Here is a 13,811-nt window from a genome sequence, read left to right on the forward strand (position 1 = left end):
ACAGCATGCCGTTTCAAGTCACGACCGAATCCAAGTAGTTTCGATCCCATCTCCTCTACCACCTTATCTCTGCTCTCCCTTGGCGCCATCTCGCCGAGATATCAAGTCTCACCATGGCCGCTCCATCCGCCGCCTCCGCCTCTCGTCAACCGACCGACAGCGAGGATCCCAGGATGTCCCACGAATCATCCATCTCGACCGTTTCCACCACGAGCCTTGTCTTCGACCGCCTGCACGAACAGAATGAGAAGCAAACCTACACCTCCTCGTCTGCCTCTCAAAGGCGCCGCGCTCCATCTACCTCCCGCAGCGCATACGCCGACAACCCCGACGACTTCGACGACGAGAATGACCTGAAGGAGTCCGATACCAATGATCTCGAGACGGGGCCGCTGATGGCCCCCGGTGCTGGCGGCATTGTGCGCCGCGTGGGAATGGATCGCGGGCTGAAGAAGGGGCTGTTAATACTGGGCGTCGCCTTCCTTTTCGCGTGGGGTACCGCGCTGTTCGTCTTCCTAACGAACAAGTCATACCAGCACGGGAGCAAGGTCGACCACGACCCCTCGGCGACGCAGCGCGGGTCCGGAAAGCCGGTGACGCTGGACCAGGTCATGTCCGGCTTCTGGTCGCCATACTCGCACTCGGTCAGCTGGATCGAGGGTCCGAACGGGGAGGACGGGCTGCTCCTGGAACAAGGTGCGCGGGGTAAGGACTACCTCGTCGTGGAGGACATCAGATCTGGCAACAAGGCGGCTGGCCAGGTATCTGCCGACGTCGTTCAGAGCCGCACGCTCATGAAGAACCCATGGATCGAGTACAATGGCCGTCAATTGACGCCCTTCGACGGCCGTCCGAGCAAGGACATGAAGAAGGTCCTCGTCTCGACTGACCGGGAGCACAACTGGCGCCACTCCTTCACTGCGCTGTACTGGATCTTCGACGTTGAGACGCAGACTACCGAGCCACTCGACCCCGACAACGCCTCTGGTCGCGTGCAGCTTGCGACATGGAGCCCTCAAAGCAATGCCATCGTCTTCACCAGGGACAACAACCTCTACCTCAGAGACCTGGCGACGAAGAAGGTTACTCAGATCACCAAGGACGGCGGGCCCGAGTACTTCTACGGTATCCCCGACTGGGTGTACGAGGAGGAAGTCTTTGCCGGTAACAGCGCCACCTGGTTCTCTGAGGATGGCAAGTACATTGCCTTCCTGCGCACGAACGAGACGGGTGTACCGGAGTACCCGCTGCAATACTTCGTCTCTAGACCTAGTGGCAAGAAGAAGCCCGAAGGCGAGGAGACCTACCCGGATGAGAAGCGCATCAAGTACCCTCGTGCAGGCAGTCACAATCCTGTCGTGGACATTCTCTTCTACGACGTCGCCCGCGGCGATGTCTTCTCGGTTGACATCAACGACGCTTTCCCCGACGACGACCGACTAATCAACATGGTTCTCTGGGCTAACCAGAAGGTCTTGATCAAGGAGACCAACCGCGTGAGTGACATTATGCGTGTGGTCCTTGTCGATGTTGTCGCTCGCTCTGCCAAGACTGTCAACACCATTGACGTCGGAAAGATTGACGGCGGGTGGTTTGAGATCTCCCACGAAACCCAATTCATTCCCGCGGATCCTGCCAACGGACGCCCCGAGGACGGCTACGTTGATACGGTTGTTCACGACAACGGTGATCACATCGCGTATTTCTCTCCCATGGACAACCCTGAACCTGTCTACCTCACTTCTGGCCCCTGGGAGGTAGTCAGCGGCCCGTCTGCAATTGACCTGAAGAACAACCTGGTGTATTTCGTTTCCACCAAGGAGTCTTCCATCCAGCGCCACGTCTACAGTGTTTACCTGAACGGCACTGACATGAAGCCCTTTACTGACACCGGATTCGAGAGCTACTATGACATCTCCTTTTCCAGCGGCGCGGGCTTCAGTCTCCTCTCTTACCTCGGCCCCAAGGTTCCCTGGCAAAAGGTCGTCAGCACTCCCAGCAACCCCAACAAGTACGAGCACATCGTAGAGGAGAACAAGGAACTAGCCGAGAACGCCAAGAGATACGAGCTTCCCCTCCTCAAGTACGGCACCATCAAGGTTGACGACGTCGAGCTCAACTATGTCGAGCGCCGCCCGCCGCACTTTAGCGAGAAGAAGAAGTACCCTGTCCTCTTCCACCAGTACTCCGGCCCTGGCTCGCAATCTGTGGCGAAGAAGTTCTCGGTCGACTTCCAATCGTACGTCGCTTCGGCACTAGGTTACATCGTCGTCACAGTCGATGGCCGCGGCACCGGTTTCATCGGCCGCAAGAACCGCGTACTCGTCCGCGAGAAGCTCGGTCACTGGGAGGCGCACGACCAAATCGCCGCCGCGAAGAACTGGGCGGCTCGTAAGTACGTGGACGCCTCGCGCATCGCCATCTGGGGATGGAGCTACGGCGGCTTCAACACCCTCAAGACACTTGAGATGGACGCTGGCCAGACGTTCAGCTACGGTATGGCGGTCGCCCCCGTCACAGACTGGAGGTTTTACGACTCCATTTACACAGAGCGCTACATGCGAACGCCACAGCTGAACCCGAACGGGTACCAGCAGACGGCCGTCACCAATGTGTCTGCTCTCGCTGGCAATGTGCGTTGGCTGATGATGCACGGTGTCGCCGACGATAACGTACACTACCAAAGCACGCTCACGCTTCTCGACAAGCTCAACCTCGAGGGTGTTGAGAATTACGACGTTCATGTGTTCCCTGACAGCGACCATGGCATTTACTTTCATAATGCGAACAAGATTGTCTACGATAGTATGTATCCATCTTCCTGGTTATCTTGGTTTACTGGCTTACACGTAGTCTAGAACTCAGCAATTGGCTCATCAACGCTTTCAACGGCGAATGGCTCAGGATCACCGATGCGAAGCCCATGACGGAAGCTAAAGAAAAAGAGCGTAGATCAATCTCCGCACCGCTGGAGCTGCACTAATTCACAACATAATCGAAAGACTTGGCGTTTTGGGGTTTGGATTTATTCGAGGTTCACATATTCAGCGCATGCTTAGACGTTGAGCGGAATGAGGCTAGAGACTTTGGCAGACGGCAATGAATTGATGATGGGATTGGCCGTTCCTACTCATATGTCTTGACGCCACGTTCTCGTGACATCTCTCTGAAACTCGTGAGGCGGCGAGCGCCTGAGGACAGCCTTCGTTGAGCAGGTTTGTCTGGCATTCGTTCGGGTCATCCGCCTCTGCCGTTGGATATCTGCGCTCTGGTGCAAATTGAAGTAATGAGCAAGGCCAAACAAAACGGCTAACTTAGCTCGATCGCCAGCCGCGTTGAGGCAGACTAAAAACTCTGACCGAGTTCTTGTAAAGGCGCTTCGAATGTGCACCGACTTCAAGCTTAATTAGAGGACTAGAGATAATTGATGAAGCTGGAGCTCCTGCCAATAGGTGATGTCAAAGCAACTGGCCGTATCGGCAATGTCATTTTCTCCGTCTTGCTACTGCTGTTACAGTATGACTCAAGCTTGATTTGGGCATGCAACTTGTTCCCACCTGTTGAACTGCCTGATTCTTAGATCGTTCAACCGTGTCAACATTGGAGCTGCCATCGGACTCATAATACGCAACAATGCCCGAGGCTGTGGAGTTCACTTAAACCCCGGCTGTCTCTGGTTGGAACACGAGTCGTGATTGTGACTCTTGGAAACCTCCAGTCATAATCTCAAGGGCGCTAGACTCGCGATCCGAGGCAAGAATGGTCACCTTCTTGAATTCTAGGGAATATTCTTCCGCTTGAGGTCAGAGTAATTAGGATGTCTACTGGTACACCATAGATACAGTCAGTATTCTAAGCAGTCAACACTACGGTTCATTTTCATTCCTTGCTAACATTAACATTGCTAGAGATACTTTGCAACTTTGTAAGCAACAACCATGAAATCACGTGGGCTGTTTTGACGGAATTACTTGGGTATCTTGCAGGTCGTTTCCCTCACACAAGGAGCGGGACTTGCAGTAGTAGGAATTAGACTAGTTCATAAAGTTCAAGAGCCGCAGCTTCAGTTAAGCTTTCAGATTCAATCTAGATGACACTCGGTTCATCGCAACTCACGGAGCAGCTAGTTTCGCAGCCTCACCGGCGAACTCAAACCTGATTCAAGCGCTGTAGCCTTTGCACTTGCCCTCTTCAGCTCACTTCAGCAATATTCGCCGCGCCTTTCGATGTCTATAAGACAGCTCCGTTGTCTTCTTCAGCGACAAGCAGATCTCATCAGATTCTTTCGTTCATCACCATATCAGATCCAAAGCCAGTCTCCCACTCACGATGCGTTTCTCTTCTTTCTACGCCGTCATCGTAGCTTGCATGGTCTCCATGGCTGTGGCTACGCCAACTCCCGCGGGCAGTGATCCACCGCCCAAGTGCCCAGTCAGTATTTGATTACCATATTGACGATATAGCCGCTCACAGAACAATAGCCCGGTTTCCACTGTCTAGAGCCTGGTCCTGAGGGCACTTGCACCGACTGCCGACCAGGTTAACATAGCGTTTGGGGCAAGGTTCAGGAAATTGCCGACAAAGTTTAACGTAGAATTCATCTTTAGAAAGAAATCCCAAAATTCTTTTTCAAGTTGAATGTGGCACGGGCATTGGAATCAACGAAGCTCATCTCTGCCTTGCTTATACTTCGTCCCGGATCAAAATGAATGATCACATCTGGCCAACTCGGCTCAGTTCATCATGTAGGAGCATTCGAAGAATTCATGATCAAGATAGACAATTTGCAAGGTGAACCTGCAACGCCATGTACGTAAAAGATTTGTACAATTATGTACGTAAGGTTGAGACTAGGGCAATTGACACCTGCGAATCAAGTTTGTATATGCTAAGGATTTTAATAGTTTGCGATCATTCTCGAGCATTGCCTGGTATTAACTCGGAGTTCGTTAAGCGATCTGAATCCAAGGAGTTGCCGCGGTGTTAAAAGAGACGTATCTGGAGAAAGGAGTCCAATCGATAAATTTGTTGGAGGGAGCGGCCGAGGGTACTACGGAGGACGGGGAGAGCCCAAGTTCGCTAGGTCTCGCAGTGTTTGTGTTATCGATATGAGGCTCGAACCACTCATGGTGAACAAAAGGTACGCATTATTCAGAGTATGCGGACGAGAATCATTGCAGAGCGCAAGAAAATGCCAAGAAGGGACAGAGTGAGTGCTTCCAGTGCAAGGGCGGATGTTTTGTTTCCCAAAGTTGACGACGCAAAGGCTGCCGTGACTGATGGATGTATGCTCTCGCAGTTAAAGGCCGTACTCCTCAGACGATCATTTTTGTTGAGATAGTTGACACCGTCAATTTGCCAGATTTAACGTAGGCCAACGTTGGAGTCCGAAACGCTGTGCTGGTCGAGCACGCATGTCTATCCCAGTAAGAGACTGACCATCATCTATGAATACTAATAGTGTCTATTGGTCGGATTTGTTGATTGAACAATGCAATTCTCATCGATATCGGGGTGCCTCTTGAGAGTCTACACCGCCGAACAGTCGTCCGGAAACCTAGACATCATCTGGTTAATTCTACTCCTCAGTTATCCATTGGAAACTATGCAATGTCTGAGTATGTATCAGTACCTAGTAGGAATAATCTTAGGAAAGGCTTGTCGGCGGACGAAATAAAGAAACAAGAGATACTTTAAATAAGCGGTGAGTCTGCTCCAACCAGCCGGCTTCCTTGAACGCAGTCTAGCAGATCTCTCGATATCTACCGGAAGACACTGGGAACAATCAGTATTATCCAATGAAAAACATTCTTATTAGAGAAAACATATCCAGAAGTCAAGGCTGGCTTTTATATATGAACGAACGCGCCAGATCAGGCTACAGTGCAGCGTCGGCACACGGAATCAAACCCGCTTCTGCAAGTTTTCATCTAACCCTGCATACATAAATGTGCATCAAGTGAATGAATCAAATACAGAGGCAAAATGGATTCGGAATTTGTTCTCTGTAAGCTGAGTGAGTGGCCGAGATCCAAATTCGTGCCAGCAAGTATGGCACCAGGGAAAGTCACATCTTGAACGGCCGTAGACATTCAAGCGATACCCAAATCAGTTACACAGTTGTATTCCCTGCCGTCCTCCGTTGAAACTTTCTGAATACTCCAAGAGGTAAAAGGTGTGAGGTCTTACGCCTCGTCTTCGCCCACAGGTAATTCCCGCCGAGAACGCTGGGAGGGGAAACTCGTGATCAACGAAAAGGGCGTTTCTTGTTTTCATCCGCACGACACCGTCCATTGGTTTGCGTAGAAGTCCAAGCTATCCAGAAAAGCGTTGGCTTTTAACTCGTGCCCTCCGGCGAGCATCCAGGGTCGTTCATGCCATAAATTATACACCATTTCCTCACAACTCATGCCCGCTGGAAGCCACAAAATTGCAGTATCATCTCGCTAGCTGTCCTCCCTATAGCAAGCACACCGTCTTCATGACCCCATCTTCACCCTACACAAGAACCCAACAAACAATCACCCCCATTCCTACTCTACCCCCACAGGACAATGAATAACCACAGGACCGAGCGAGATGGACGGCACAAACGCGAGAAAGAACCATCAGGACACGTCATGCCTCAGCTCACCAATCTTCTTGAACACTACGCTCCGCTGTGTGTGCTAGCTGACTGAGAAAAGGTCACCCCATGGCAAGGAAGATACATCCGTGGATTGGACCCCGCGATTGTCTTGAGGAAGAACGCAACCTCCTGGTTTCCAGGGGTTATTTATACTCCTCCGCAAGAAGATCCGCAAAAGCAGAGCCCAGGTCTGGCAAAACCCCGTTCCTGTGGCCAGTCGACAACAACGAGGCTGCTTCGCCGACGAACTTCAAGCGGCACCTAGCCATGTAAATAAATAATCACAGGCACACTGTCTGTTGACGGCCAAGACGAAGGAGGACTTCTGGATGGTGTGTACGGATGATGACCCGTCCGGCCCTGGGAGAGTAGTTTATCGCGGAAAAAAATTAGAATCTCATACCCTTAGTTTACTCAAAAACCGTGATTCAAGGAGTATTCCGAAATAAGAACAAGTAATGAAGAAGACCATCGACGGACAAGGATGAGTAACACGGGAGCCATCGTCGAGATAATAGTAGGGGAAACAGCGGTGACAGGGCGAGCCGTTAATCGGAGATATCCAAACGATCAATATCCAGAAGTCAGTATTACTCCAAGCCACTAATGATACTTAGGAATAGCCCAGCACATGTCATGCACTTATGGTATCATGCAATGTGGCACATCATGTCATAAGAAAACCAACATCAATAGACTATCATACAGTTTTGGGCGCGAGCTCTTTCTCCAGGCTCGCACTGCCTCTGAATCGATAATGGTGAGTCTAGGTCGTGTGTGCAAATAACAAAATTTGCACCCCTCAATTTCCCCCGCGTAAAAGTCATCCGCCTGCCTGAAAAGCTCATCCGTCCAGAGAGCAAAGAAGATACGATTACAGGGAACCCTCGGTTAACACAACGCCTCCGCCCGCGTTCATAGAATTTTTGACACTGGGTACATTGGCCCGAGTGTGTGATATCCCCTACTGCCCATGAGATTAGGCATCGGCATGTTGGAGATTGGTCGCTGCAGCGTGTACTGCTGCTGCTGAGGTACATATGTCCAAGTCGTAGCGGGCACTCTCATCTAGAATCCAAAGCCGGTGGGCTGGGGAGCGAATCCGTTCGTTTGGCCATATGGCGCGGGAGAGCCACCGCCCATGCCGCCGGGGCCGGCAGTGATCATGAGGCGGTTGCCGCCGAGGATGGGGGTGTTGTCCTCGTCCTTCTCCTTCTCCTTCTCCTTGCTCTTGCGGGCCTCGTTGTCGGCCTTGAGGGTCGCCAGCTCCTTCGTCTGCTGGCACAACATGTTGATCATGTAGGGCATAGCGAAGTCGGTAAGACCGTGGCGCCAAGAGATCTCCAATACCAAATCGGGACGGATGAGGTCGTAGCAAGCATAAAGCATGCCGACGTAGCACTCACGGCTGCCAATGTCGACGAACTGAAATCATGGTTAGAGCTAGGTAACTTGGACGGGACAGAAATACTTACGTAGCGGAGCAAGTCCTCCACAACATCGTTCTTGCCAGAGATGGCGGAAGTCTCGATGGCATCCTTGAAGAGCTTGTCCTGCTTGGAGAGAGCGATGGACTTCTCCCAACGCTTGTTCTTGCGGTAGATGCTGGCGGCGATCTGGCGGAAGAAGATAAGGTCGTGCTTCTCAAGACGGGCAGCGAGCTCAACGGGATCGTAGTTGTCGTAATTCTCGACTGAGTCGCGCAGCGTCTTGTAGTCCTCTTCCTCAATCAACAGGTCGTTGATGGCGTTGTTCACCGTGCGCTTGTTTTGAGACTGGACGTTAACCAGGAAAGGCTTGATGAGCGGCAGGTTGTCGCTCTTCTCGAACATCTTGACCACACGGTTGACGTCGATACGGGGAGTAAGAGCCTGGAGAAGATCCGTGAGCAGGGACGGGTGCTGCTCGAGGTAGAAGTTGATGGCGCGGTAGTAAATCTCCAGGTTGGCAACCTTGACAACGATCTCCTTGAATTGCTGGTGCTCCCAAGAGTTCTCCGGGCGCTCAATAACGGCAAGGGCGGCGTTGTCAAACTCATCGTAGTGGTAGTAGCAGAAGACCAGCTCGGGCCAGAGGTTGGCTTCCTCGCAGGCACGAATAATCTTGGGCAGGTTCATTCTGCTCCAGAAGAGCTTGAGGTGCTCCATGAGACGCTCGGGGTGGTACTTGGACAGAGCAATGCCGAGCTCAGTGAACATACCCATGTGGGCACGCTCGAGACCCAGGCCCTGCTCCAAAAGGCCAATGAGCTCGTCGAAGTAGCCGTTGCGCTCGTACTGCTTCACGAGTGTCTGGAGCTGCTCAGCATCGACGATCAGGTTGAGACCGCAAATCTGGGCAAGACGGAACTCCTTCTTCTCAACGCAGGCCTCGTGAACCTGCTTCCAGACCTTAATGTTGTTGGCCTTGCGAGCGCACTCGACGGCAGCCTGGTACTCCTCAAGGTGAACGAGAGTCGTCGCCAGCTTAGCCCAGTTGGAGATGCTGGTGAAGAAGATCTTGGAAGCCTGGTAGAGACCCTCCTCATAAGCCTTGTCTCCAGATTCCTCGATGTTGGCAACGTTGGTGCCACGGAGGAAGTCTTCCAACTCGCCAAGCTCGTCCATGCGGGCATAGCAGAAGGCGAGAGCGGTGTCGATGGCGGGCTCGCGCAGGGTCTTTCTGGCCATGCGCAGGTACTTGACAAGATCCTCGTCCTTGCCGGCACGGACAGCGGTCTCGATGACCTCTTCGTAGTTCTTGGGGTCTTCGGCCTTGATGTACGATTCAATAGAGTCGCTCACGCGGAGACCGTCGAGCTGGGCCTTGGCAACCTTGCTCCAGACCTCGGGCAGGTCAACCTCCTCGGCGTAGGCTTGAGCGCGGTCGATGCTGACGACATTCTCGACGAGGACGTTGACAGCAGCGGTCTTGTCGCCGGTCTTCTTAAAGATCTCGAAAGCCTCCTCGTGGAGGCCGACGTCGATACAGGCGGACGCGATGTCGGGCGCGCTGAAGTTGTCGAGGCGGTGGATGTAGTCCATAACCTTACCCTTGTCCGCCTTGGCAGCCGTGAACAGCAGCAAGTTCTGGAGGTTGGCGTTGTCACTGAACGGCGATGGCTCAAGGACGATCTTCTCAAGAAGCTCAATAAGCTCAAGAGGAAGATCGCAAGCAAGGAAAGCGGCGACAGCCTCGGACACCTTGGCAGGGTCGGTAGACTCGGGAACAGCAGTGGCGTTGACCTGGTCGATAACCGAGCGACGGTGAATGTTGTTCTCGCTGAGCACGAAAGTCCAGAGCTCGCGGTCGGCACGCTCGAGCAGGTAGCGGGCCTGGTTGCGGTACATGCCGTTCTCGTTGGTGATGTTGACGAGCTCAAGGTCGTTCTGGCCCTTGGAGTACGCGATGAAGGCCAAGTTGGGGTCACGCTTCTCGCAGTACTTACCAACGACCAGGGTGTCGTACTGGTCGTTCTCCTTCAGGAACTTCTCAGGGTTGTTGTTGGAGTCGATGTAAATCTTGGCGAGGGCGTTGTAAACAGCCTGTTGCTGGTTGCCGGCAGCAAGGGTGGCCTCGAGGAAAGGCAGAAGCAGCTTGAGGCGGTTGCGGGTCTCAACCTCAGACACGAGCTCGTCAATGGGGATCGAGGCAGGGTTGACGGTAGAGAGAAGGTTCTTGATAATGCTCTCATCACAGTCAACATCCAACAGACCACCGATGACCGCAGGGGTTCGGCTGGGGTTCACACGCTGAACGTAGGTCTCAATGGACTTGAACTGCTGCTGTTGGTAGAGGTACAGCACCAAGTCGTGGACGAAGTTGAAGCGATCGCACACAATGATGAGAGGAAGCTGCTCCTGAAGCTTGGCCTCCTTGAGGAAGTTCTTGACCTTCTCGGCGTTGTAGTAGTTGCTGTCGCGGCAAATGCGCTCAACCTCGTTGAACTGGCCCATCTTGGTGGCAGCCTCGATGTACTTGAAGTGAACATCGGGGTCCTCGGACAGGTTGACGATGCTGCCCAGGTAGTAGAATAGACCCTCGGCAGTCTTGTACTTCTCGAAGAGGTCGATCAGCTTGACAGGGCCAAGCAAGTCGGAGTACTTGGTGGCGACTTGGACGACAGACTGAAGGTTCTGGCGAATGTTGTGCTTCATCATAGCGTCCAAGCAGTCCAGAGACTGCTCAACGGACAGCTTGCCGAAGAAGCCAGTCAACCAATCCAGGTTGAAGTTGGGAGTAGCCGCAATGTTGACAACAACACGCTTGACGGCCGCGGGGTCCTCGTAGAGCTCCAGGGCCTTCTGAGCCAAGCCGGCCTGCTCGCAGAGGGTCGCAATCCTGGTCTTGTCGAAGTGAGAGAACATGTCGTTTCCAAGAATAGCGTCGGCAACCTGAGGGGCGTTCATCAGGTTCATCTCCAGCAGACGGGTCTGGAGATGGCCCTGGTCAGGCCTGTTGTCCTTGAGTGCATCCAACAGGAAGGCAGTCGCCTGCTGGATCATGCCCTGGGACTGGAAAATATCAACAACCCTCTCGATGTCGACCAAGGAGCCGCCCTCGTTGTTTGCCAGGGCAGTGGCAAACTCGGCACCCTTCTCGGGGTTGACACGGACAATGTGTTGCAGAAGCTGCACGTAATCAGGCTGGTAGCCGACCTGCGCAGTGTAAGGCAGGATCTTCTCGAATTGACCTGTCTCGGCAAAACCAGCAACGACCTTGTGGGCGATGTTGGCCTTGAGGTACATGGTAAGAGCCATGTTCAGGTCGTGAGGTCGCACGAGATCACCCAGTCTCTCAGAAGCCGTCAGCTTGCCCTCCTTTTGCCACTTCTCCAGCAAGTTAAGACGGTTCTGCGCGAGAACAGGCTGCGCGAGCTCGATGGACTCGTGCTCGTTGAGAGCGCCCTTGTCCAAGAGGAGACCGAAGTACTGCAGAACGAACGACATCTGGCCCGGCTGTTGCGGCAGAGACTTGAAGCGCTCGATCGTCTCGGCGGTTCTAAGGAACTGGCGGGGAGAGTTGGCCGCGACCTTGGCAGCCTCCATGAACTGACCACTGTTGAACAACTGCTCGAATTGGCGGGCGTACAAATTATCAGCACCGGGGAGGCCAGCTCGTGATGCCATCTTGATAGCCATATCGGTGTTGGCTGGGTTCTGGAGAAGGTAGGGGATGACATTGGCGTCGTCAATCGAGACGAAGAGCACTTGACCCTTGCGGTTGATGCCGACAATACCACGAGACTCGGTGTCGGGGCAGGTAGTGAAGATCGTGTCGCTGGAGATACGGTTCATGAAGATGCAGGCAGCGGTCTCGAGATCGTAAACGTGGATAAATCCGTACTTAGTGACCATGAAGATGACACCGTACTTTTGCGATACCTGCATGGCGACGGGGAAGTCGCTGACGGCTTCGGGAGGGAAGAAGATGTCGACAGCCTTCTTTTGGAAAACGGGGTTCGATTCGGCGTGGTCGACCTCGACGATGTGCAGCTTAGCTCCGGTTGCTGTCCTTACCGCGAAGGTGAAAAGCTTGGTGTCAGCAGGGGCACCCTCCAAGCGGATGGTACCGAAAGCAGCAGCATGACCCTCGATGGCTTGACTGATACCGCGGTCCTTGGAGTACAGCTGCATGGCACCAACAACGCGACCCTGCTGTTGGGAGATGCCGACAACAACCATCCACTTGCCCTCGGCGTTCGTTCGGTAGTTGATGATTTGGCAGCCCTGCGAATGCAATGGTTAGCTTGTGTTTGCGAAGAGGGGGTTCTAAGGGTCCCGGAGACGCACGTTGAGGTTCGCGTTACGCTTGAAAACCTCGACGGGCGAAGCTTGGGAAGCGTCGTAGACATCCCAGTGGTAGACTGCGGAATCTGTGACCAAGCCCAACGAGGTGTCGCTGATCCACTTCCAGTACTGGACATCCTCGTTCATGGTCGTTGACTTGAGCTTCTGCTTCTTCTCGAGGTCGAAGATCTGGAGTGTTCTTGATTGCGCCTTGAGAGCGATGACTTGCTTGGTCCAGTGCATGATGGCACTGTCGGCCTTGATAGGGCGTCGTGTCACATTGTTGCCGTTCTTGAGGTCGACGATGACGACTTCGGGCTGGGCAGCTTCGTTCTTCTTTTCACGGATACAGACGTAGGAATCTGACTCGAGTGTCTGGAGGGAACAGCATTAGCAAAGGTGATGCAATTGGAGATGCGGGTGAGGCGGGATGGGCGGAAGCGACGTACGCAGGAGTTGAAGCCGATCGACGCATCCTCAACGCCGGCCGTCTGGAGCTGGATCAGCTCCTGGAACTTGATGGGTAGAGGCGCCATGATGGCGGTATGTGTTGCAAGAATGCAAAATCGTGACGGCCGAGCTAGATGTCGTCTGCTCGCAGTGGTGGATTAGGGTGATAATCGGGGGTCGCGGGAATTGGTGACAGGCGACGTGGTGTCGTGTAGAAAGGAGAAGTGGGAAGGAGCTGGGGGGTGGATAGCTTCCTTGCAGCCCGGAATGAATGCGCAAAAGGCAATTAATACAGGGAAACAAAGAGCGAAAACAGGAGGAGATGGGAAAGACGAGTGGTGATGCACCTCGCAGTGGTGACAAGCTGGAGGGCAAACGGTGATGGTTTGTTTGGGTGGTGGTGGTGGAGGAGGGAATGGGAAAGATGGATACGGGATACGTAGTGCGTGAGAGAACTTGGCTTGGGTCACTGGGCTAGCCACGACAGGTGGAAGTTTGGAGATTATTTTGGGCAGGACGTAACCTGGCCTTGCCTGCTGTCTGGCTGGCCCGGCCGTAGGTTCCTCCCAGGTTCTGTGCTGTCCAGTCACCACTCGCTGTTGCGCACTGAGCCTGACTTCGCGACAGCCAATCGAATTTCTCGTTTGACGTTTGCTGTCCACTCTTTAATGCGGCCGGGTGCTGATGCTGTCGCTGCTGCCAGTTGCTCCTGTCGTTCCTTGCTGTCTGCAGCCAATTGAGGCCTGCGTGGCCCGTGCTTGGCTGTGGGATTGTCTCTGTCACGTGGCAATCTTGATGAGGTGGCCGCTTTCACCACGCAGCTTGTTTCCGGAATGATGTTTGGCCGCATGCGGGATGACATAAGCAGGCACGAACATTCTCCTGGATTGACGACGGATCCACCCCGGATCCCGCTTCAGGGACCCAACCGGGGCCGGCTGGATACTTCTCCAGAGCAATTTGCT

At 53.6% G+C, this 13,811-nt stretch overlaps 2 protein-coding genes across 2 annotated transcripts; one reads left to right on the forward strand and one right to left on the reverse strand.

Annotated features, from left to right (window-relative positions):
* Positions 1 to 113: 113 nt before the first annotated feature.
* GCG54_00004943 (putative dipeptidyl-aminopeptidase B) lies at positions 114 to 2,983 on the forward strand (the record flags this gene model as incomplete). Its single annotated transcript, XM_045404980.1, has 2 exons — positions 114 to 2,805; positions 2,859 to 2,983. 2 exons carry the CDS (start codon positions 114 to 116, stop codon positions 2,981 to 2,983), a joined length of 2,817 nt encoding a protein of 938 aa, XP_045262923.1.
* Positions 2,984 to 7,696: 4,713 nt separating this feature from the next.
* Positions 7,697 to 12,932, reverse strand: GCG54_00004944 (putative clathrin heavy chain; the record flags this gene model as incomplete). Its single annotated transcript, XM_045404981.1, has 4 exons — positions 7,697 to 8,053; positions 8,104 to 12,336; positions 12,400 to 12,771; positions 12,846 to 12,932. The coding sequence occupies 4 exons, from the start codon at positions 12,930 to 12,932 to the stop codon at positions 7,697 to 7,699; spliced, it is 5,049 nt and encodes a 1,682-aa protein (XP_045262924.1).
* Positions 12,933 to 13,811: the final 879 nt, after the last annotated feature.

This window comes from Colletotrichum gloeosporioides (assembly GCF_011800055.1).
Source record: "Colletotrichum gloeosporioides strain Lc1 chromosome Unknown consensus_54, whole genome shotgun sequence".
NCBI lineage: Eukaryota > Fungi > Ascomycota > Sordariomycetes > Glomerellales > Glomerellaceae > Colletotrichum > Colletotrichum gloeosporioides.